The following is a 25903-nucleotide window of genomic DNA, read 5'->3' on the forward strand; positions in this document are numbered from 1 at the left end:
ACAGGTTAAAACTTAAGCAGGGGAAGTTTAGATTGGATATAAGGAAGAAATTCTTTACTGTGAGGGTGGTGAGGCACTGGAATGGGTTGCCCAGGGAAATTGTAAATGCTCCATCCCTGGCAGTGTTCAGAGCCAGGTTGGACAGAGCCTTGGGCAACATGGTTTACTGTGAGGTGTCCCTGCCCATGGCAGGGCGTTGGAACTGGATGATCTTAAGGTCCTTTCCAACCCTAACTATTCTATGATTCTGTGACAGAATAGTTTCACTTTTGAGTCTTTAGATAAAGCCTTTAATTATTTGCTTAATTCTGGTCATTTTATTTAACTATATTAATTATTTCAACTCACTTTGTTTAAAAAAAACAAAGGCTTAAAAGGGGCTGGCAAAAATCAAGCAACCATTGTTATGTAAACCCCTTGAATCTTAATATAAAATGTAAAATGTAACTCTAGAAGTTGTTGTTTTCTTCTGCCATCAGATGTAAGTGCCGCATATAACTTGCTTTTTTGTTCTGTAGAGCTCGATGTTATGTACACTGGTTTAGGGACTTAAGTGGAATTGGATTTTTCTAAACATGGGACTGATACATTTACTGCATCCTGACCACAAGATACGGCCTGTGTGCTTTTATCTTTACTGTAATAACATGCTTGATCCTGCCCTTGTGGAAGCTAATAGTAGAAGAGCATGAATGTTTAGATGTATGACCAGTGTTGCTTCTCTCATGTGCTTTCATGGCTTCCTTGATGCAGTAATCTGTGCTGGCACTTTGAAAACCTGTTAAGAGTAATTGTTGATGAGCTATTTATGGGACTTCAATCTGATTACTTCCTACACTGACAGCCTTCCTGAAAAAAAAAAAAAATGTTTAGGGAGGGTGAGTTGTTTCACAGATGTCGTGTAAGAATTCTACAAAAATCCAGTCAAAGGCTGGGCTGTTAACTTTAGACCAGGCTTCTAAAACCAGAATGCTGGCAACTTGAAGAAAATGCTGGCAGCAGAAGTCAAGGAGGCCAGTGCAAAATTGCTTCAGATGAATGTGGAATTTTAGTCTTACCTTTTCTTGAAGAGGACTGTAGACTGGCCTTGATGGTTATTGCAACAAAATGTGGTGTTTTGATTAGAAAAAGGATGGAAAGATAAAATTAATTTGCGAATAAAGTGGTCTGTAATTGTCAAAGATCTATATGAGACTCTGATTTGAAACTTAAAGGGCATAGCATAAAGTATTTTTTTATGGTGGAAATCAAGCTTAGTGTTTTTATTGCTTTTTAGATCAATTACAGTAAAAATTACAGTGATAGTAGTATGTGAGCTCTGCTGAGAGTGTGTGTTTCAGGCAATCACTTTCTTCATGTTTTTTCTTTCAGAGTGAGACTATGGAACAGAAATACAGAAAATGACAGAAAAACATTAGTTGCTCTCTTCTAGCACAGTCATGTTGGAAGGATTGGTAGCCTGGGTACTCAACACCTATTTGGGCAAATATGTCAATAACCTGAACACAGACCAGCTTTCGGTTGCTCTTCTGAAGGGTGAGGCTTTGGAGTATTTTCTGTAGTATTTGCATATTGTGTTTTGTTTATTTTTTAAAATTGTGTTTTTGTAATACCTGGAAGGTGGAATAGAAACAATCATCTAATACTGTGTTTAACATTTATATAAACCCTTTTCACATTGAGTTTTGTGCTAGCACTTTACGTGATCAGTCAGATCTCTTGTGTGCCTCTCTGTTGCTTTTTATCAATGCTATTAAACCAATTTATAAAAAAACGTTCAAAAGTATGCTTAGCATATTTTATCAGCATGTGTAATTTGTATAATATTTGAATGTAATTTTTCTTAATACTGCTCAGTAATTTTCCCATTGAGGGAATGTGGCACTATTTCGTAGTCTTTACCTCTTACATTTTGGTGCTAGTAGTTAAGTTAGTAATGAAGATTTCTAGTTTGTCATGTTATGTCCACAAGTCTTGTACTTTTACAAAGTCCTCAAATCGGTGCTTTTTAATTTACATTTTGCTGCTTTATCTGCTATTTCTGGAGAGAATGTAACACTTCAAAATGTTCTTTTCTGGGCGTGCTTTTTGGAGTATTGAGAAATTCTGTAAGTATCTCTCCTGAACAGACAATGAGGAGGTGTTTCCTTAGTTACAATAAAGGGCAGATCTAAAACCTTGCAGGTGGCTTCTAGATGGCCTCATCAAATAGTCTGAGCACATGACATCGGAAAATTAACAAATAGTACTACTAAATAATCATTGGAATTGTAGCATAACTTGAAGTGGCAGGTTGGTTGTTCCCATCCTATTTGGTGATTATTTTTTTTCTTTAAAACAATCATTTTAGGCTTAGAATGTTCAAGTTAACTATCTCTAACATAAATGTATTTTTCTGCTTTGTGTAGGTGCAGTTGAATTGGAAAACTTGCCACTAAAGAAAGATGCCTTGAAGGAACTGGAATTACCATTTGAAGTAAAGGCAGGTTGGTATTTTGCTTATGCGTGCAGGACAAACATTTATAAACAGGCAGTGTTGCATAATTTAGAAGAACGTTTACCTGTGAATCAGAAGCTTGAACAAATGAGGTAGCCTGGTTTTTAGGTTATCCAGTCCTATTTTCGTTTGTTTGTTTCTTGCACCACTTTTTTTTTCAGGTTTTGCAAGGGGGATTAAGTACATTTACACAGGAGTCTGATAGCATTTCTCTTCTGTATATCTAGGTTTCATTGGGAAAATAACACTGCAGATACCTTTTTATCGTCCACATGTGGATCCATGGGTAATATCTGTCTCAAAACTGCACTTAATTGGTGCACCAGAAAAAAAAGAAGATTTTGATGAGGAAAAGGAGAAGTTGCAAGAGAGAGAACACAAAAAAGCCCTTCTCCTAGCACTTGAGGAAAAATGGAAAGTGAGTCACACATGTCTTTCATGATGAGGAACTGCTGTGATAGATGGATTGCATTTAAGTCTCCTAACAAATTCCTAGGAGTTCCTAACAAATTCATAACAAGTTCCTAGGAGAACAAATGTGTAGGAAACTAAGTTAGAATTTGATTCTTACATGCTAACATGATGCAGTTTCTGCCCCACCTCTGTCATGCCACATGTCCCACCTATGTTAGAAATACTCAAACTGCAGGGTTTTTATTTTCTCCCTGTTCACAGTAATTTTGGTGTAACAAGGTGTATTGTTTCCTGACAGTTGTTACAGTGTTGGTTAATGCTTTATCCCTATTTTCTGTTTCAGAAAGAACAACAACAGAAAGGGGAATCCTACTGGTACTCAGTTACTGCATCTGTAGTCACAAGAATTGTAGAAAACATTGAAGTAAGCTTTTGCATTATAGACCTTTTCCCACTTGTTAAGAATTACCTGTGCCCACTGTGCTTTACATTGTGTAGTCCTTAGATGAGAAATACATAAATCAAAGGTAGGTATTTGGCAGAGGACAGTCCCTTTTCAGATTGAACCTTCATAACTTCAGTCTTAAGCTAGTCTTGATGGGGACTTCTGGAAAGGAAATGCCCTCCATCCTGCTTAAAAGGGTTAAAACATAAACTTTTTCTTTTTTTTTTTTTTTTTTTTTTTTTTTTAACAGTAGGTAGATAATAAATTTGCATGACATTTGATGGCTTTTGCTCACATTTTAATTCTTTGGTTTATAAACACACCAAAATAGTTGAATTGTTTATGAAGCAGAGGAGCATGAAGTGTTTTTATAAAAAGATAATTTGTAAGGAAACAAATCTCTTTGCTGGTCCATGATTTGGATTATTTCACTGCGTGTTGTCTCTCCAGTTCTTTAATTATTATTTTTCTACTGTTAGTAAAAATCTGTCATGTATCTCCTAAGTTTCAAAATGACTTGAAGGTATAGCTGTTACACTCTGTTGCTTTTTCTAGTGGAAGTCCTAATGTAGTTAATGACATTTTTAGCAACATTTACATCATTAATCATTTGTGTTTAAGAACTGGAAGCTGTCTAAATATTAGTTGTTAGAGTTTGTCTGCCACCATGAAAGGATTGTCCTTTCTTTCTTCTTACGTGCAGGTAGACACACTATATTATTTAGTTGCATTTCTACTCACTAGAGGCATTGGTTTTACTAGCGTAAAATCAGTTTGGGTCACCTGGTATTGTTAATAGTTCGTAATTCTGGCCTGTGCTGACGATTCTAGTACATGATTTTAGTCTTCAGTTGGCAATTACACAGTGAATTACAGATGTAATTCTAATTTGCCTCTAAGATGGAGAATAATAGCATAGCAAAATAAAGTACACTGCCTTGTGAAAGTGGGTAGTTGGTGTTTTGGGAGAAGGGCAGGGACTACTGGTATCTGAGGAGAAGGTAGAACCAGAAAGTACCAAAACAGAAGTGAGAAATAGGATTTCTGTGAGGTCTTAACACCAGAAATTTGTTGTAGAATTGCAGAAATTAAATTACTTCGGTATTAATGGATGGTACTACTGTCTGCTCTAATGATGTAAGTAGTTGTCTCTAATGGGTTTTTTTTCTGTTTAGTTAAAAATTCAGGATGTCCACTTGAGGTTTGAAGATGGTGTCACAAACCCTTTGCAGCCATTTGCATTTGGCATATGCATCAAAAAAGTATCCATGCAAAATGCAGTATTCGAACCAGTGAGTATAACTTTATGTATGAACTCATGGCAGCTAAGATGTGGTGCTCTATTTTATGGGTGCTAGTAAATATTTAGTAAAACATAGGGAATTTTAATAATCTTCTGGTTATTGTAAGAAATTGATTCTGGGCATTTCATATTGTTCATTGAATATGTAAAAATAAAAACTACATGGCACGTGGTGTGTGATCTTGACTTTATTCCGCTTTTCTTCTTCAGGTAGAGAAGCTGATGCGTAAAAAACAGTTGGATGTTGCTGACTTCAGTGTTTATTGGGATACCAACTGCACTTTACTGGGAGACCTGCCTCCTGGCCAGCTACAGGTACGAGAGGGAGATTTTGCATATGAAAAAGGGATTGTAATTTTTGTTAGTCTCCTTCCTATTTTTCAGACCTAATTGCCTTAGAATTCATTGGATCTGGTGCTTTTAAGAGCAAAAGGAGTTTATGGTTCCATGCTATGATGATAGAATACATGTGCAACTCACAAAGGCTGTGCTGTGAAATACCTTGTTTTACCTTTGAAGAGAGAACATGTTTAGGAAGTTTTTTAATGGACTGGCATCCTAATAAAGTGTATTCTAGTTCATGAAACCAATACATTCTAGTAGGTATTGTAAACTCATTTCTTAGAGAATAAATTTGCTTGTAACTCACAGGAAGCAATGGATAAAAGTATGGAAAGTCATGATCATAATTACATCATGGAACCTGTATGCACTTCTGCTCTTCTTAAGAGAAATTGTTCTAAGGAGCCTTTAAGATCACGCCAGACTCCACGGCTTGAGTGTGACATTCAGCTTGAGACTATACCCTTGAAGCTTTCACAGGTAAATACCAACTGTTCATTTAATTTTCAGTATTTGAAAAAGAGACTGTTGAGAGGGAGGGTAAATGAGGCCATTGTGAATTCTGTGCTATTAACTGTGTTAGGCTGCTTTGGGTGTCCAGACTAGTTGGTCTCAAGATTTCATGGGTGTCTGTATGCTGTATTGCACACTGCTCTATGTCAGTTTCTAGCAAAATGACCGATTCAAGAAGGTAGTCCTTCATGTTTTGGTTACCACAATGTCTACAAATTCAAATTGGTTTGACACAGAGCGTATTTTTTACCTTCCCACATGCTCCAACTGTTGTCTGTATGTCAGTGCTTCTGATGATTCTGCTGGAAAAATGCCATCTTGTATTAGTTATCTCTAAGAAAACAGGTACTGATTCTGACAGTGAAATACCTGTAGGGATCGTAAAACTGGGGTAGTGTTTGGAACAGCTTAAATACCAATTACTGTAGTTTAAGATTAGTATTTTCTTAAAGATTTAGTTTTAGAGGAAACTGAAAGGGACATGAACAAATAACAAAGAAGTTGTTTGTATTAAACCCAAGCATTCAGAATTATCTTACTGCAGCCCATTATTGCAAAAAAACTTACATTCTTGTTTGCTCATTATAGTAATAGGAGGGAAGTATTTGGGGGTTTTTAGTCCATAGAATATACAATAGTGGCTGATGTTAGGTTGATAATCTGACATGGAAGGAGATTTCATTCTCTGTGTAAATAACGAAACTTGTAAATTGAATGTAGCTACTAGCTATTGGGAGAAGATATATGATACTAGAGAACCAAATTATGAATTATGATTAACATCAACCTTAATTCTGAAGCCATCTGCAGGTCATTGATGCAGATAAACCAAACCTATGCTTGGGATTTTGTTTGTTTTTTCTTTCCCTTTGCTTTGGAAAACACTCCAGTGTTGCCTAATTGATCTGTGTACTGTTTTACTAAAAGATGCAGTACCAGCAGATCATGGGATTTCTAAAGGAGCTGGCTAGAAAGGAACGACAGCTTAAATTCAGGAAGTGGAGACCAAAGGTTCCGGTAACACAGAAGTAAGTGTGTCTAAATGTGGTAGTGTTAATATGGTATTATAAACTATGCTAGGGAGCCTCAATGAAGACAAGTATAAAAAGGCGTATAATAATCATATACTAGAGTTTCAGTGTTCATGTTTTGTTTCCACACCTCATGAATCAGTTTTAAATATTCAGATGTAATTCAAACTTAAAATGTAATTATTCTTACCTGAGGCTTTACATCATCTGTCACAGCTTCTACGAACTGAAATTAAGTTGGAGGTTCTACCCCAAAGCACACATTGTGGTGTTCTGAAATCTTCTTTGTGCAGAGCAAGATAGTATCAGTTCAGGCTAGAGGTCTATGTAACTCAACCTTTTGTTGCCTATGCCTGATCCATGACAGCTATACTAAATCCCACTGAATTGGTGGCGACTTCGTAGAGGATTTTCTCCACAACTGGCAGAATTGGCCCACATATGCTGTCTGTAATGCTACTTCTTTTCCTGGCCAGTTGCTCTCTCTTTTTAAACTGAACCTCTCCTGGACCTATCACCACTTTGACATGCGTGTGTTTTTTTGGAAATATTGGTAACAGTCATTCACAAATGTTTCAGCTGCCAAGAATGGTGGATCTTTGCTCTGAATGCTAATCTGTCGGAGATCAGGGAGCAGAGGCAGCGCTCCACCTGGGAGTTTGTATTACATCGGGCCCAAGATGCAGTGTCTTACACGGACTTGTATTACACCAAGTTGAAGGGGGAACCACTGTCTGCTGCAGAGCAGGTATTTAGATTTGAGTGAGTTTTCTACAGTGTTGATTAATCGTCTTTGATTTGATTTGTTTCATCTTCTCAAATTTTAGATCTGTTCTAGTTCAGACACATCTTTAGTTTTACTGCAGGCCATTTTCACTGAAGAGACTGTGCTTTAACTACAAATGATTTTTTAATGCGTGAAACCTGGGCTTGTGGGAGGTGTGGATTCCTGTGGTTTTGTTTTGCTATGCAAAAAGCTGGTTGTTTTTTTGGTTTTTTTTTTGAGCTGTCACTGATTTTCACCGAAAATAACATTAACTGTCACAGAATGCTCATGCCAGTCTGTGACACGCTTTCTTAACTCGTGTTCTCTATAGACACAAAAAGTATTTACACATCTGAAGTGTGTCAGGTCACCCATATGGTTGGGTAGGTAATACGGAAGAAATTTTGGCTAGTTTACAGTGTAGGGGTGTTTTGTTGGGTTGTTTTTTTTTTTTTTGTTTTTCCACAGTTGAGTTTAGGATACAGGTTCCATGTAAAGTGCCCCTAGTACTGAACCTGTCCCCTACTTCAGAACAAGAAAACTCCCATGACCTATAATTAGCTGCTTTTTATCCTTAGGTGTATTGAGACATTTTAGTTAAAACAGCTCAGGGCAACATGTACCTCACCTGTCTCAATTACAGGTGTGATTCTGTTGGTACTTTTATGTCATCTTTACTTGTGCTATTTAGACATGAACTGTAGAAGTTGGTCAATGTACTGGAAATTTTCTAGTACCTGCCAAAGCAGGAGACTTCCTATAGCTTGTGTTGTCTGCAGCAGAGCTGTGAAATGTAACAGGGGCAATGCCACTGGGCTGGAAAAATGTCTTTTGCTTTCTTGTTCCGTAATACGTGTTTTTTAGACATGGGTGAATCATAAGCTTCCACAAAGAACTTCTTAATCAGTACAAAGAGGACAACATGTCTGAATACCTAAGTATGAATACTACATTGTCCTGATTTACGCAGTTCATTTCCTCTGCCTTCTTTACTCAAGACAGAAGCTTTTTTGCTCCTGGCTATGCTAAGCATTCTGTTAAGTCAGGTTATTTTCCATGGCTTAAATTTTGTGCTGCCAACTTTGCTTCTGATGTATGAGAGAAGGATATAGCTGGGCAAGGAATTTTTACAAAGAAAAGTGTTAAAATGAAGTCTTTTACAATGCAAATAAACTTTATTTGTAACACGGGAAATGTCAGTGTTACAGTTTCCCATGTGACTTCTGTTTATTTCTGTATATGCTGAGGCACTTAGGTAATACCATGCATGACATGTTAAGGTTTTTCAGTGAATCTCTTAACTTACACAGTGCAGAGATGTTTGACATGTTTGTGTATAAGGTGCTCTATTCTTTTAGTTCATTTACTTTACCATTTTTGTTATTTTCAGGCAGAAATGCATCGTATTGAAGATGAGCAAACTTACGAAGAGTTGAAGATACTCTATGAGATAGTTCATGATAAAATTCATGACTTAGCTGAGGTGAGGAACATTCTGCATACAGGGTAATATTTGGAATCTTTATGAGAATTATTCTGAGATTTTGTGTTCTTTTCTGCTAGAGAGTATTAGCATGTATTTGCTTTGATTTAGAAGTGTGTCATTACTCATAGAATCATAGAATAGTTTGGGTTGGAAGGGACATTCAGAGCTCATCTAGTCCAAACCCCCAGCAGTGAGCAGGGACATCTTCAACTAGATCAGGTTGTCAAATGACTTACTTGATTTAGTGTTTCTAGACTAAGATTTAAATCATGCCATATGGCTTCATATGTGAACATGCAGCAGTTAACTGATAATAGGTTTGCCATTGCTGCTGCTCTCCTAATAGGCTAAGTATTGATTGAAAATATCACTGCAGAATGCTGAGTAAATAGTAGATGGCACTGCATTTTTATTGTGATGTTTTTGTACACTTGTGGTATTCTTTTACTTACCAGCAGTAATGTGTCTGTCTTCAATGTTAAAACATAGAGCATTAAAGAGCCCTTGCCTTATTCCCCTGGCGGGTCCCCTGCAGCAGAATCTGCACATGGCAGTAGCACTGGAATGCTGCAGTATCTTCAGTCATGGTTTCCTGGATGGGGAGGTTGGTATGGATATGCTCAGCAAACATATGAAGGGGAACCATTTGAAGGGCTGCTGACAGATCCAAAGGAACAGTGGAATCCAGAGGACATACTGGGTATGGAAATAAAGGGCTATCTGTTTCTTTTTAAGGCTATGAACTGTACCATAGTTAGATACCTGTTAAAGGTGAGCAGAATTGCCTCTTTGTTTCTGTCAACTACCTGTTTAAAGCTTGTTAGAAAATCTTAGTACCTGGTGTACCTGCTTATTTATAGCAATATATTGTATACATTTGCTTCCAATATTATAGGTATTTATGGCAAAGAGCTTTGGGACTTTCTTTGTTCCAGTGACTGGGTATAACATTAACAGTACTGGATTATTGGGGTCTTCATAAATTTAGGTTCACATTACCACAATTGAAATAAAAGAATTCTCCAGAATATTCAGTTTTGTTAAAGAAGAAAGTATACCAGATTTATCTTTTGTTTCTATTTTTCTTCCCTAGAGCTGGGAAAATCTTTTTTTTCAAATTCAGGGAAACTTTTTTGTTCTTCTGTAGCCTCCCAGAAACTTGGCTTACTTCATGCATTGTTTTGTATTTTATTTAACTAGGTACAGATGAGTTTTTTGACCCTGCTGCAGATGCTTCTAGCATGAATACCTTTACGAAGAGAGATCATATTTTTGCTAAATTTAATCTACAGTTGCAGGGTGGCTCTTTCACTCTGTTGCATAAAAAGAAGAAGGTGGTGCATGCTGAGGAGACTGCTTTTATGCAGCTGGAGTTTTCAGGTATTAAGTGAATTTCTGTTCTTTCTCCAAAAAGGCCAGAGCTTTGTCTGCCTTCAGTCCTTCCTTTGACTTTTTGTTTCAATTCTTTAAATGACTATACTGAAACAAAGTTCAAACTGAAAACATGAAAACAGCTTGTGGAAATCCATGTGTCAAGTGAAAATAAGTTTTTCCAGCTGTATGATTTCAACACAGAAATCTAACTTTAGACACTGTTATGTGTGAAAGAGTGGCAACTATAGCAATATATGCTTGACAATCATTTAATGTATTCCAAATGTCCATGTTTAATTATTTTAGTAGAAATAAATATATTTTAATATATAAATATATATAGTATATATAATATATATAAATATATGAAAATATATTTTAATGTATTTATTTAATAAATACATATAAAGTGCTTCCAAAAGACTCATTTGTTGGATAATTTATCTGTCAAATTTAAATAAAAGCTATGATGTGTACTAAAAGAAATAAAATTACTTTATGTATTTATATTCCAGGTGTAAAGATCTTAGCAGAATCCCTTCCTCGCAGAAATTCTTCCCTTCTCAGAGTTCAGCTTGGTGGTCTTTTTCTGAGGGATTTGGCAACAGAAGGGACCATATTTCCTGTTCTCGTTTTCCCAAATCCTGTAGGTGAACAAAACCACTTTAAGTTACTATGTGAGACACATACGTATAAAAATAGTTATATTCCAAAGCTCAACACTTCTTTGTGTCTTGTCCCAGAAGAAGAACCTAAAAGTCTTGGAAGAATTCCACTTAACTTTTCCCCTCCCTTTCCAGAGATCATTCATAGAACTCCTCATGTTTGCTTGTAATGTTAATGTTACAGTTAATACGTATTGGGAAGAAGATGGTTTGTTGAATGAGATTTGATATTTGGAACTATCAGCATTGCTACTTAAACAGCGGTTGTTCTTTTTCATAAAACGTTTTGGTCCAAGTAAGGTTTTACTTCACCTGTATACTGTTAAACTAAAAGCAGAAATACAGAACTCTTCTTTTTTCCTTCTGAATGACTTGCTGAACAGGTTTCAAATATCTCTTCTGAGCAGCCAAAATTTGAATCTAATTCCATGAGAATTTCCCATGTATTCTGTACTTTGTAAATTGTAGAGTGGTATCTGAAATCTGCCCTTCAGACTTCAGGCTGTCTCTGCTACACAAGTAGATAGTGTTAGCTACTTAGTCATACTTCCTTCTCTTGTTTGACTGCATCAGGGGAAAAACATGCATATAATAATAAATGAATAATAATAAAATAATATCATAATATAATAAATGAATAATTCGCTTATAAAGTGACCATAAGACTAATACAGAAAATACTTTTGTGCTTATATCAGTGGCTTGGTTGATTTTATCTAAACGATCTTTTTCTTTAAAATTATTCTCAGCAGAAAGAGGTTGGCTGCATGTCTTCCTTTGGACTCCAGAGTTTGTCCTCAGAAATGACTAATCAGAACACTGGTAAAGATTTCATTATGTGTTTGATGGTAGCAAGCATATCAGATCATTCCTACAAAGCACAATTTCAAAACTGAGTGCTTAGAGTTTGAATTCATGCAAATGCTCTTGCAAATAGTAAAGATAAAATCATAGAAGCTTTGTTCAGACATAAGGGGTGCAGGTAAGAAGAATTTTCAGACACGTACTGCTTTCCTGGTAGTTCCAGGTAAAAATTAGTTACTAAATTCTTTGGGGTTTGGGTTTTGCTTTTGTCCATTTTTTTGTTTCGGGTTGTTTGTTTTTTTTTACAACTACTTTTTGTAACTAATTTTTTATTTGGTTGCAGATCCTGATGCCCCAGTATTTGAGATGCTTTATGAAAGAAATCCAATCCACAGCACTTTTGAGAGGCGCCTGGAAGTCAGTACCAGACCTCTCAATATTATTTACAATCCACAAGCCATTAAGAAAGTAGCTGACTTCTTCTACAAGGGAAGAGTCCATACCTCAGGTTAACCTTTAGTATGTTTGGTTTTTGGTGGGGTTGGGTTTTCTTATTTTTGGTAGTATAACATCTTTTACTGTGTTTGATTTTTGTTTTTATTCTTAGAAAAGCATTAATCTAAGAATCTTCATTTCAAATTAATGTGCTGAGTCTTTGCTGGATGTTTTTTCCTGCTGTTATGGCTGTTTCTTTGTTTAATTGAATCAGAGATTTCACTTGGGCAGACTCCTGAAACTTCAGCTTTAAAATTACAAGTTGCTGCTCTATGCATGGTGGATGTTCATGGTGCCTAAATTAAAATGAGTAAATAAGGAGGCTGTTTCTGTAATCTCTCCTAGAAGTTGATGGAGAACAGCAGAGTTTTGAGAGGACAGTTAAAAGCAGAATATTTTTTATAGTTATGATACGGAGGAAATTGTGTTCTAACTCCTGTTGTATCCCTTCTGATAAGTTAAATTAAGTCTGATCTTTGAGGAACGTTATTTTTAGATGTTAAACATACTGGTTCCTTAAGCTTCTAAGGACAGCAAGATTTAGGAGTCTAGTACCTGAGTGTGCAACATAAAGTGTCTGCTTTTGCAGTTTCAGTTGTTAAAGTTCAGTTTCTGAGGAGATGAGAGGCGAGAACAAGGAATATCAAAATGTTCTTGGAAGTACCAAGTCTTTTTCTGTTGATTTTGGCAAATACCGAAAGATTTAAGTTACCTCGCATAAAGGCTGGGATGATAGTTACCCTTTCTCACAAGATGAGAATATTCCATAAATGCTAGAGGTCAAAACAAACCAACCAACCAAACAAGAAGACTTCTCCAAACTTCTTACTGTTTAGTCCGAATTTCCTCTGTTGCCATACTTATGACCTTTCTGTCTCCCTTAAATTAGAATTCAGGTTGAAGGTCTGTAAAATAAAGACCAGAAAAAGGTTTGGGAGTGTTTTTTTTGGTGGGATTGTTTGATTTGTGCTTAGATGCTTCTTTTTTCCTCTGAGACAGCCTGGAGTATAGGTACAGCCAGTGGCTTTCAGCTGCTGTGTTTTCCTGTTCCGTATTTCACTACAAAAATTTTAAATAGTTATTTTCTCTCTTTCTTTTTTCCTTACCCTGTTCAGTAACAGATGAACAAAATTATACCTAGTCAGTTTTGTATCTCTTGTGCAGGTTTTGGATATCAGTCTGAATTAGAAGCAAGAGTGGCTGAAGCTGCCAGAAGACAGTACAACAAGCTGAAAATGCAGACAAAAGCTGAAATCAGGCAAACTATTGATCGTTTACTCATAGGAGACTTCATAGTAAGTTTTTGCCTCCAAATGTTTATGTAGGCTTTTTGATTTTGCCGTGTGTTTTAAGACTTGAAGACTTGAAGACTTGTGCACTGGAGCTCTGTTACATCAAACTTATTAAATTTGTGTGCAACTTATTTAGAGATTATTTTCTAAATGAAAAAATTGTTCTACTTTATTTGGGCTTTGCTCATCTGCAGTTCTCAAGTGGTATTAGTATGTGTATCAGTATCATTAATCCCTAGCTTTGGAGTTAGCTGCATTGATGCGAGATTCCTGATCCAGTCTCATGTAAAAGGTAGATAGATGCCTTCTTTTAGCTATGCAGGTAGATTCACTCTCCTTGGCTCACAGATGGGGAGTCCCTCTGGGAGGGATTCATTGCATCTCTCTTAGCGTAGGATGTTTCACCTACTGAAAATCTCTCTTCATGGACTATAATTGGAGTCTCTGGTCTGACAAGCTACCAAACCATGGTATGGCTCAATCCATGAAGGTTAGCTCTTCAGGTGAAAAAGTGGCTAACTACATTGATTTGTCTGATATGGCTTTTCTTGCATGTGAGGGGAAACTATTTCTTACAGGCTATTATATCTTCTTAACTTCCAGGAAAACAGCAAAAGCTGGACTGTGTGCCTTGATATTTCTGCCCCTCAGGTGATATTTCCTGATGATTTCAAATTTGCGGATCCAGTGTTAGTTGTTGTAGATCTGGGAAGAATATTACTTACCAATTCTCAAGGTACAATCTAGAATTATTGCAGCTTTCCTCTTTCAGTCTTCTTCCAGAAGCTCTTGTCTGTGTAGAAAGTAGAGATGTCTTAAGGTTATTTCCCCTATATATGCCTAGAGTTTCACATCATAATTCTGCTATTATCAATAAATAATTAATATTGGTTTTAAAAATAAAAAGGGGTTGTGCAGGGTTTTTTTTGTTTTGTTGGGGGTTTCGGGTTTTTTGACGATTAACTTTTAAATTAAAGGCTCCCGTGTGGTATCTTGTACTTCATGAAGTCTGTGAGCAGATGTGAAGTTAGTGCATCAGGCACTTTACCATTTTAAGCTTAGAATTGTGTAAGTTTTAGCTGTAAAATGCTTTTGTGGAACAGTGCTCCCAGTGAAAGTATCTTTGAATAAGCCCTGCAGTTTCGAGTCGCGTGGATCTCTGTTCTTAGCGTGTGTCTATAGCTAGCTGAATGAAAGTGAAAGAAAATTGGTGTCCTGTGTTTGTGTCAAAAGTTAGATCATTGTTTCTTAAATTACTGCATTTTTCCTGGTCCAATAGGAAAACATTGCAGGAAGATGAAAAAGAAAGTACACTGGAACCTGTAAATAAAATTAGACCTACTTAAAATATAGCTGGACTATATGGTGTGTGAGGATACGCTAAAAAAAAAAAAATGGAAGTGATAGCTATGTGATATGCAGTTCCTTTTTTAAAAAGTACAGCTGTAGGATGAGCTGCTCTGTGGTGCAGTGGAAAGCTGAGGTGTGAAGCCCAGAATTGAAACAGTGGAATGTTGTTACTCTGGATGTCTCTGAACGATTTGATCTTTTCTTGCATGAATGAATCTTTGCAGGGATTCAGTAGCTTCCTTTTTAGTAAATTCTGCCTTACGGCACACTAGAAAACCCCCCACAAATTGTTTATGCAAGACTGGTTTGTATTTCCCTGTGTAATTGAGGCATTGGGCTGTTCAGAGTAGCTTGAGCTTAAAAAAGAAAAGAAAAAAGAAGGTAAAAAAGGTTACTTTTGGAAGGTGTTCCTGCTTTGTAGAGCATGATAATAACGTTAAAGTTAGTATTAGGGAATAAAATTAATTTAACAAAACCTTCTGATCATATATTTATTCTTGTTAAGTAGCTCTTCAGTTGGTTTTGGGGATCAAAAGAATTGCATAGGCAGAGTAAGGGATTTTATTTTTTAACAGCTTGGATTAAAAGTAAATCTTACAGTAAGTGTGTTAAAAATGAGGCAATAGTGTCTAATAGATTTCATAACACATTGTGACTGACATCTGCATACATGTCAATGAAGTGTAGTAGATTTTCTGTTGAGAAAATAAAAGGGACAATGGAAGGAGAGAAGGACAGTAGTGGATATGCTTTGTGTTTAAAAAAAACACAGCTTCAGCCAGGATGATCAGGTAATGATGGGAATTAGCAAGGAGGGAGAATACTTTTGTTTACTTGTTTGTTTACTATTACTTTTCTAATCCACAGAAGAATCTAAAAGGAGTACAGATACTTTTTCTTCAGAAGTCAATGAACTGAGTGATGAGGAATATAAAACGCCACTTGCAACTCCTCCCAATACTCCACCACCAGAATCTAACGCTAATAGTGGCATGAAAATGTCTGAATTTACTGAACTAGAAATAAGCGAAGAGCATCTACAAGCCCACTTAATGAGTAAAAGAATGTATGAGAGATACACACTTTCATTTATGGACCTTCAGATCATGGTGGGCCGAGTGAAAGACAACTGGAAACATGTTCAAGATAGTGATGTGGGTCCAACTCATGTGGTAGAAAAATTCAATGTTCACCTGCAGTTGGAGCGCAGGTTGATTTACACGTCTGACCCAAAATACCCAGGAGCTGTCTTGTCTGGAAGTCTGCCTGACTTGAAAATCCACATCAATGAAGACAAAATACTGGCTCTGAAGAACTGTTGTATGCAGCTGAGTACATCTGAAACTAAGTCTTCTGATGCCCTGCATTTAGGGAAAGACAAGATTTTTGCAGAGGTAGACCAGCTTGGCAGTTTACATGATTCTGTGATGAACCTAACCCAGAGTGTTGTGATGCTAGAGCAACACACCAGGGAAGTTCTTGTTGAGTCTCAGCTGCTTTTGGCTGAATTCAAAGTAAATTGTATGCAGTTGGGTGTTGAAAGTAATGGACGATACATCTCCGTACTCAAGGTTTTTGGCACCAATGCCCATTTCGTGAAAAGGCCGTATGATGCAGAGGTGTCCCTGACTGTTCATGGCCTGTTACTAGTTGACACTATGCAAACATATGGAACAGATTTTGATCTTTTGATGGCTTCTCATAAGAATCTGAGTTTTGATGCGCCAACAGGAAGTCTTCGAGACAGCAGAGCTCAGTCTCCAGTTTATGGACCACATGATTCACGTCCCATTGATGCAGCTAGTTTGGCAGAGAGATGCACTACAGCTTCAAGTACCTCATCTGGTAACAATGGAAAAGATCAAGAGTCCCTGATAAAATTAGAGTATCAGTTTGTGAGTGCAGAATGTCCATCAATGAATTTGGATTCCAGTCTGCAGGTGATCTCTGTACAGGTGAACAACCTGGATATCATCCTTAACCCAGAGACTATTGTTGAATTGATTTGCTTTCTCCAGAAATCTTTCCCGAAGGAGAAAGAAGATTCCAGTCCCCAGCCTTTAATAACTGACTTGGAAAAAGATTGGAGGGAACAGGAAACCTTCCAGTCAACTTACGTACAGAATACAGAGGTAGCAGTTGATATTCACTGGTTAAATATACTCCTCCTCAGGACAGTTGGCATGACAAATGGAGAAAAATATGGCAGAAAAATTGCAACAGCCAGTATTGGTGGCACCAAAGTCAATGTCTCCATGTGTAGTAAATTTGATGTAAATGGCTCTCTGGGATGCCTTCAGCTGATGGATCTAACACAAGATAATGTTAAGAACCAGCATGTTGTCAGCATAGGGAATACAGTGAGGTATGAAAATCTCATTGGTGATGTAGATTACTTGGAATCTTTATTCTTCAGACTTGATGATGGGAATAACCTTCCAGATGCATTAAGTTTTACTTTCACAGAAAAGTCAAAAGAGGAATGTTCTCTGAACCTCAAAATGGCCTCTTTACACTACAACCACTCAGCTAAATTTCTGAAAGAACTAACTTTGTCAATGGATGAATTGGAAGAGAATTTCCGCAGCATGCTGAAAAGTGCAGCTTCAAAAGTTACCACAGTCTTGGCAACTAAAACTGCTGAATACAGTGAAATGGTTTCTTTGTTTGACACAACACCACGATCAAGAGATGTTGCCAACTTAGAAGATAATGAAGGCTATGCCTTTGGATTACAGCCACTCAAAATTGATACTATTAAACTTATACTAAATGTAAACATTGAGTCACCGATAGTTTCCATACCTCGAAAGCCTGGTAGCTCTGAACTGCTTGTAGGTCATCTAGGACAAATATCCATTCAGAATTTTGTACCAGGAGAAGATGAATCTACAAATGATAGACTGCAGGTTGAAATTAAAGACATTAAAATGTATTCTTTAAATAGCAGCCAGTTTACAAGCAAGAAGGAGCCTGCAATTGAAATATCTCATAGGCTGCATTCTTCTTCAGGTCCTGCTAGTATTAGTAGCCAGGATGAACCCCATTTTACTCGTCATGACTTCTTTGAATCATTACATAAAGGCCATGGTATGTTAATCAGGGAGCTCTTAATTATTTTAATATGAGTAGTGGATGGTACTAAAAATGTATATTGACCATAGGTCTGTTGTATATTTTGTCTCACCCATCCTCCTGGAATACACTGCTCAATTTTAATTACAAAGGACGAGTTATTTTATTTATATCCATTATTAGTCTTCTAAACAGAAAATAGTGTCTTTCTTGCAGAAGTTTGACATAACATAGTTACATATACTTATTGTAGCATTTCTAAGAGATTCTGAGCAATTTAAATAGGTACTATGTTACATCTGTTGTATAGTCTTTACAGGATAGTCAATTCACTTACTATGATACTGTTTTAATTTGACTTTCTCTTAACAGCTTTCCACATTCTGAATAACACCACCATCCAGTTTAAATTGGAAAAGATACCACTAGAAAAAGATTTAACTTTTCCTCTGAGTAATGAAGACTTTGGAATATCAAGCATTATGAAGATTGAAGGGAAATTTGTTAACCCTCTTCAGGTATAGTAATGTAGTATTTCCATTATCAATATAAAAGTATTTCCCCGCGTAGAAGATAAGTAGTTTTAGGCAAGTATCTTCAGGTTTAATATGTTGGTAGTTGAGAAATCAGGTCCTTATGTATGTGGATAGAAGAGACAGTCTTAAGTCGTAACGTCAATGACCAAAATTTAATCTTGTTTTGGAACATTTTAGACATCTTTATAAGTTAGTCTAACTTTTACTTACCATGAACACCTATCACAGAAGGAAAATAAATGTGTCACTGTCCAAATATGTTTATTTGCAGTTCTAGTAGAAACTAAGAATTAAAAAGCCATTATCTCTAACAAATCTCTTCAGGAATAGAGATTTTAAATAGACAAAACTGAAACTTCTAAAGGTAAGGATATAAGGTTTGGATATAAGGAGGAAATTCTTTCCTGTTAGGGTGGTGAGACACTGGAATCGGTTGCCCAGGGAGGTTGTGAGTGCTCCATCACTGGCGGTGTTCAAGGCCAGGTTGGATGAAGCCTTGTGTGGGATGGTTTAGTGAGAGGTGTCCCTGTCCATGGCAGGGGGGTTGGAACTAGATGAGGTCCTTTCCAACCCTAACTATTCTATGATTCTAAGGAGACAATGGCTAAGTAGAATCCATGTATTCCTCCATAATCTCAGCATGGTAAATTAAGGCTAGTTTGTATGATGAGTTATTTTTAATTAACACTTTCCCTGGGAATACAAGGTGTCATATTCTAGGATCCTATATTGTATGTTTCCAGATTGTCATCTTGCAGAGCTGATATAGAACTGGTTTTATTCAGTTTTGCGTTGTACCTTATTCTGGATTATTTTTGACTTGTGGACAAATTTAAGATTTGTCTGGTTTGAAATTCCACAGCCTTTTCACTTGTGAGTTTTAAAATAATAGGTACAGATTTTATTAATATAGAGAGTTCTAATGTGAGGATTTTTTTTTTTTTTCTATATTGTAGGTCGTGTTAGCAAAACATGTCTATGAACAAGTCCTTCAGACTCTGGATAATTTAATTTACAGTGAAGACTTGAACAGATTTCCAACCACTTCTGTATCTTCAACTTGTCAATGTTCTCCTTCAACATCACTTCCCAGTACAGGCACAGAATTCTCAAATGAACGGAAAGAAAATGGTTTATTCAGCCATTCTAGTTTTAATTCTGTTCCAAACAAGTCAGTAGCTATCAGGGAAACAAAATCTTTTACTCAGATTCAAGCAAACTTTCATATCTCAGAGCTCCAGGTGCAGTTAAGTGGTGACCTTACACTTGGTGCACAAGGCCTTGTCAGCCTTAAGTTTCAGGATTTTGATGTTGAGTTTGCTAAAGATCATCCTCAGACTTTGTCTGTTCAGATCGCCCTGCGTTCTTTGCTGATGGAAGATCTTCTGGAGAAGAACCCAGACTCTTTATACAAGAATCTCATGGTGTCCCGTGGAGCACCCAAGCCATCCAGTTTAGCACATAAGGAATATCTTTCCCAGTCTTGTCCCTCAGTATCCAATGTAGAGTATCCAGACATGCCCCGTTCCCTACCTTCCCATATGGAAGAAGCGCCTAATGTCTTTCAGCTGTACCAAAGACCAGTTTGGTCCTCCCGTAAGAAGCAAAAAGAAGATGCTGATTCCGAGTATCCTCTGACTCCACCTCCTTCTCCAACAGCAGACAGATCCAAGTTGCCTTGTGGAAAAAGTAACTTTGATGATTCATTGGTTCATATCAATATATTTCTAGTGGATAGGAAACATCCTGAATTTTCTTCTCACTATAACAGACTTAACCGTAGCGTAGACGTTGATTTTAATTGTCTAGATGTCTTAATAACTTTGCAAACCTGGGTAGTGATACTGGATTTCTTTGGGATTGGATCCACTGCTGATAACCATGCTATGAAGCTGCAACCTGAAGATACACAGCAGGCAGTCAAATCAGAAATAAATACCTTGTCAGCTTCTCAAGCCCAAGAGCCTGTAAACACTAAGCTGGATCTGAAGGTATACTTGAGATACAAAATAGTAATTGGATTGTCTGTCATAAAACATCTGGTTTATAGGAACTTAAGGTGACATTTAACTCAAATGTTTTATAGTCTTGTGGAGAAATGTGCATAAATTCAGAAACAGTAGATTTAAAGTTCAGAAACAGATTTAAAGTGTGTGTATTACAGTTTAAAAACAAATGTGTGAAAGTTACAGAAAAGCAGAACCTTTGCAGACTGCCTCCCTTGATCTGTGACCCTCAAACCTGTGTATAGCATTTGAAGGGATGCTGAAGAAAGAGTTCTCCATGTTCGTCAGTAGAGCTGTTATGGGTAGAGTTTGACACACCCCCATCCTCATCCTGTCTGCTCTATGCCTGAGAGTTTGGGGAGTCTAAGTCTGTGACTCTTCTTTCTCAGGATCATGCAGGGCATAGTCTAATTGTGATCTGTTAAATGAGATGGCTGCTTCAATGTTATAGACGTAACATACTGAATTTGGTACTGTGCTGTTCTAGGTACTAGAGAGTTTATTTAAAAGCTATATGTTTTAGTAAGTATATAAACATATATGTCTATATACATATGTGTAAATGTGTATATATACATTTAGTTATGTGTCTTTGCCAAGAGGTCCTGCAGTCTAACATAAAAATGACAAGTCTTGAAAGAGAAAAGGATGAAGCTAACAGTGCTAGGATTTGTTGATGACAATTCTGAGTTGCTTGGGAGACCTGTTAATGTGCAAGCAAGGAAGTGTAAAGGTTCCCTTCCTCCAGTGTCTCCCAGTCAAATTCAAGCAAATTCTTGTTTGCCATTTATGTCTTGAAATGCAATTGTCTTGGAAAATAAAAGAGCTAAAATGATTTTCCAGCTCTGAAGTCATGTTGTTTAATACCAACCTGTTCCTCTCTGTTTGCGCAGGTTCATTCTTTATCATTAGTACTGAATAAGACAACTAGTGAGCTTGCTAAAGCCAGCGTGTCAAAACTTGCAGCTCACTTGGAAGTGATTGGTGAGTAGGTTGGAGGGCTAAGGTTTTATGCAGCTTGAAGTAGGAGGAGGTGTGCACTGGTATTGTGGTTTGAAATGGGGGCTTTTCTAGAGCTGATTGGGGTTTTTGTGTGTTTGTTTCTGGGAAAGAGGCACATTCTCTTCCTGGTGCAGCTGCTTCTGATATTTCAGGCTTGATTTTAAATCCTTGCCTCCCTCCCAGTTATCAAATCCTTGATCGTTTTAGTTGAGGTTGGCCAGGATTTTAGTACTTCACTTTCACAGAGCAGAACAACAGTATATTACTGTTTTAGAGGAAAAAAAAGAGTTCTGTTTAAGTTTTCACGAATCAAAGTGGTGTAATCACATTTTATATGTAAAGCATAGTTATGTTTGGGTTAATATAATCTTTGTAGCAAAAAGACATTATTTTCTTTGAACATGAGATTTAATATTTCATTAATGTGATTTAATTACTTGTAACATGTTTATGCCACTAACAGAAACTTTAATACCTTATCTGTGCTTGAAGATACTAATTGCCTGCCTTTTGTTTTGCAGAGGGAGATTTAGCTGTGCAAGGAAGTATTGGAAGTCTGTCCTTAAGTGACCTTACAGCTCATGGAGAATTTTACAGAGAACGTTTCACTACAAGTGGCGAAGAAGCACTCATTTTCCAAGTCTTTAAGTATGAATTTAAACTTCTTGTTACTCAGTATTAGCACCATTAATTCCCTGCTCCCTAAGAAAATCAAGCCAAAACCCAGAAAACCCCACTAAAAACCAAGCCCACAGCTGTCAGGTCTGCATGATTCTGCTTCGGATGCTTGTGACTTAAATGAGACTTTGAACATTTTCAGTTATAAATTTAAGACTTTTTAACTTTTCTTTATCCTGCAATGTACATGCCTTATCAGGAAAAATAGTTTTTTATTTTGTCTGAAGCTGCTCTTGAAAGTATTTAGTTGATAGTTTGTTCCTAGATAAAATATTAAGTTGTTTTTTAAGTTGGAAAACGTTTTCAACTGATGAAACAGATTTTCCATTGCTCCTTAATTTTGGAATTAAGGGTTTGCTGTCGTCATAGTGCACTCTTGAAGTTCTTCTACTTTCTGTAAAGCAATAGTTCTTACCCTGTGACATTTCATGCTTTTCTACCCCCTCCTTCACCCGCTGGAATTAATCAGATTAGAAATTATCCAAGTAATGTTAAGGAATTTACTTCAAATGTAACAGCACACAGATTCAGAGTGGAATCTACGTAGTATCGTGCACTACTTACCTTATGCCACTCTTTTGATGTATGAAATCACCAAAGATATATCTGTTAGCTGTAGAGATTAGAGGTACATTCCAAATGTAGAATTTTCCTGTTTGCTTAATTAAAGCTCAGTAGCACTTAAATGTATGTAATTTAGAAATAATTAATATAAACCCAGGTTTTAACACTTTCAGTTGGAATAGTTTTAATTCTACACTGTGCACATCAGTTACATTCTCTGTATTACTATCTTTAATACAAAACAATAGCATTATTTGTAAAACCTGGCTAGGATAACTAGAGTTTGCTTTCAACTTTTATCAGATATGGGAGGCCAGATCCATTGCTGCAACGGGAGTGTGATATTCGTGTCACGCTGCGGATGGCGTCTGTTCAGTATGTGCACACTCAGCGTTTCCAGGCAGAGGTGGTGTCATTCATCCAACATTTTACTCAGCTTCAGGATGTCTTGGGGCGGCAAAGAGCAGCAATTGAAGGACAAACAGTATGTCTTGTTTTTTTCTGTTCTTTCCTAGCCTGTTTTTCACAGTTGAATTGCAGTGTAAGATTTATCTTAATGCATCAACTCAGGTGAGTTGAAGTGATGAGGTTTCAGAGTTCTGATGTTGGTTGAGATTGCTAATACCCATTTTGTAGTTAAAAGATCTTATTTAGGAGTGTCCTACTGCTATTTGAAAGCATAGAATACCAATTTGCGCATTACTGAAAACTTTGGCAGTTGGGTCCTGCAACATGCACCCGTACAGGTATATAACTTTTTTGTGATGCTTGACAAAAAGGGCTTAAGATTTGATTTTGTCTTCTTCTCCACTGTTCACCAGGTAGTTACAATACCTAAGGAGAACCGAATGAGAAGTCTTTCTTTTCTACTGAGGTGTATGTCTTTGATTAAGGGTGATGGCTGGTAGACTGAGAAAAAGAGATGCCAAACTTCTGCATGATAGAGTAGATAAATAATCATGACAGTCATAGCCTGTTTTGTACAACACCTAATGTGGCAGTGATGAGTATAGTTAACAGTCTAGTTCAGAAAGACACTTCTCATAGTTGGAAGAAAGAGTTAATACTTGCCTATATTAGAATGCTTCATTGTACATCAGGAAGTTTGATTCTGAAACACCTCTCTAAATTATGCTTTTTCCTCCTTTTATGAATATTTTATCTTAAGTAGTCTGTAAGTAGTGAACTAAGTAGCATCTGTTCTGCCTCTATGTGGTGATATTATGCTTCACTCCATATTGCTGCACATACTATACAGGTGTGTGCTGTTCGTGTTGTCATCCTTTTCTAATTAGCTTATACTGTCTAAAACAAGAGCTTGAGGAGGTTTTGGGGGGTATAAAACCTCATAAAACCTTACTTTGTAAATCAAGGAATACCTGAACTCGGTGCTAATCACTGTGAAATAATCACCCACTTCCTGTACTTTAATATTTATTTTTTGTACTGAATTTTTGCTCTTCCCAGGTAAGAGATAAAGCACAGCGAGCTTCACGAGTTCTTCTTGATATTGAGGCTGGTGCTCCTGTTCTGCTTATACCTGAGAGCTCAAAGTCTAATAGTCTTATTGTAGCTAATCTTGGAAAACTGAAAGTCAGGAACAGATTTCTGTTTGCGGGTATGCCGGGCACTTTTTCATTAAAGAACAAGGTAAGAACATTACTTCTTAATGTAGCAGCTTGGGTTTCTTTTTCTAGTTTTTGTGCATTTAATTCCTATATCAAAATGGGAAATGATTCTTACGCTTTACTGTATATATATACACTTTGTGCTACTAGTAGTGAACAGTCCATGCCACTGTTCAGGATAAGCTGCTGGACCCAGCCTGCTGCTCCCTTCTGCACCTAGGCTGGCTCCCTGAAACCATCCAGGCAGGGGAGATGGTTCTGTGGAACTCAGTAGAACTAGCCTTATAAGAGGACAGGACCCAGCTGGGTGCCTGCCTAAAGGTGGGAGCATAACGGGCTTTCAGCTAACCCTATTTGGAAGCTGCTTCAGCTCTTCAGGAGTGATATTTCAGCATTGGGAATGGCAGAAAATAGAGATCTCTATGAGGTGAGACTTCCTGGAACACACTGGAGAACAGAGTAAATTTGAATTGTAATTTTTTTTCTACTTTTAATGAAACTGAGCTTGTGTAGTTGCTTTGACTGTGTGAAATCTAATGAAAGGTTTCCAGTGAATGCCTGAACGTAAGGCTAGGCGCAGGACAGGGAATAGTTGGTGTTGCTGGTGAGGGATGCAGCCATGAAGTTTGGGATAAGGAAGGTCCATGTTGCTGGCTTTCTATATCTAACCTATGCAACAAAATGGGTAGTTATTCTGGGAACCCCCTAATCCCATTTTAAAGGAGGACAGAAATTAGGTCGTCTAAACTGCTTCAGGAGGTTTGGGGTGTGTCTGTTACCTCCATCTGGTTTAAATATACCTGTCTTTGCTGTAAGGAAATCCTGGACTGTAATACTGAGTGGTCTTCTGTACTGTAGTGTGCCAGTGTGATTAAAGGTTTGTAGTGGATTCTTGAGTTAGAAGAAAGGATGTATGCATAGTAATTTTATTTCAACGTAAAAATACTGTGATATGTAGCATTGTGAAAATTTCAGCGTTTGAAACGAGTGGCATTTGAGGTTTCTTGGGTTGTTTTGTTTTTTTTTCATTTTTTCTCTGTCCTATGTTTATTTTTGAGGATTGGATTTTACAAGGCAATGCATACAAGGATGCAGTTTTATTTGAGGTATTTTATGTCTTTAGAGTAGCTTTCAGGTGATCCTCATTCATTAAAAAAGGAAATATTCTTGTGGAATTTAGCACTTCAGAATTTCCTTTATACATTAAAAATGATGTTTCTGTCCTAAAGACTGCTGAATTCTGTAAGAATAAGATTTCAGTTTGCTGTGGTGTGCTCTTTATGCATGTCCAAGGAGCTGTTAATCTGTATTTATTGCATAAATTGATGTATTTATAGATGTTCTGGTGATTTTTCTTTGCATGTACTTCTCAGTCTTGTCTTTACAGCGTAAACTTAATGTCTTCAAATTCTTAATCTTAAAATCCTTGATCGTGGCTGCAATGAATTTTTCCAATGAATAATACTTAAAAACCACATAAGGCAAGTAAGATTAATAATTAAAAACCCAAAGGAAAGTTTATAGGTAAGCATTGTACAGTGCCATCAGAAGCTGGATACAGAAAGAAGGTGGGAAGTGGCAGTAACAGTACTAGTGTTACGGGTAAAGGGGGCAATCCCAGAGTAAAGGGGCAAGTG

At 37.0% G+C, this 25903-nt stretch overlaps 1 protein-coding gene across 1 annotated transcript in view; it reads left to right on the top strand.

The window, feature by feature from the left end:
* Positions 1-25903, top strand: part of VPS13D (vacuolar protein sorting 13 homolog D) — a 109454-nt gene that overhangs the window by 1652 nt on the left and 81899 nt on the right. The window contains exons 2-25 of the mRNA XM_065696176.1: positions 1372-1536; positions 2409-2486; positions 2725-2915; positions 3255-3335; positions 4532-4648; positions 4870-4974; positions 5311-5481; positions 6442-6542; positions 7125-7293; positions 8702-8794; positions 9287-9497; positions 9998-10177; positions 10687-10817; positions 11586-11658; positions 11984-12148; positions 13300-13430; positions 14031-14163; positions 15645-17867; positions 18225-18370; positions 19345-20379; positions 21288-21378; positions 21918-22044; positions 22942-23122; positions 24106-24288. Of these exons, the coding sequence (XP_065552248.1) occupies positions 1440-1536; positions 2409-2486; positions 2725-2915; positions 3255-3335; positions 4532-4648; positions 4870-4974; positions 5311-5481; positions 6442-6542; positions 7125-7293; positions 8702-8794; positions 9287-9497; positions 9998-10177; positions 10687-10817; positions 11586-11658; positions 11984-12148; positions 13300-13430; positions 14031-14163; positions 15645-17867; positions 18225-18370; positions 19345-20379; positions 21288-21378; positions 21918-22044; positions 22942-23122; positions 24106-24288 (6213 nt within the window). The 5' untranslated portion in view covers positions 1372-1439. The remainder of the gene's footprint in view (positions 1-1371; positions 1537-2408; positions 2487-2724; positions 2916-3254; positions 3336-4531; positions 4649-4869; positions 4975-5310; positions 5482-6441; positions 6543-7124; positions 7294-8701; positions 8795-9286; positions 9498-9997; positions 10178-10686; positions 10818-11585; positions 11659-11983; positions 12149-13299; positions 13431-14030; positions 14164-15644; positions 17868-18224; positions 18371-19344; positions 20380-21287; positions 21379-21917; positions 22045-22941; positions 23123-24105; positions 24289-25903) is intronic.

The sequence above is a fragment of the Lathamus discolor genome, chromosome 16 (assembly GCF_037157495.1).
Source record: "Lathamus discolor isolate bLatDis1 chromosome 16, bLatDis1.hap1, whole genome shotgun sequence".
NCBI classification, from domain to species: domain Eukaryota; kingdom Metazoa; phylum Chordata; class Aves; order Psittaciformes; family Psittacidae; genus Lathamus; species Lathamus discolor.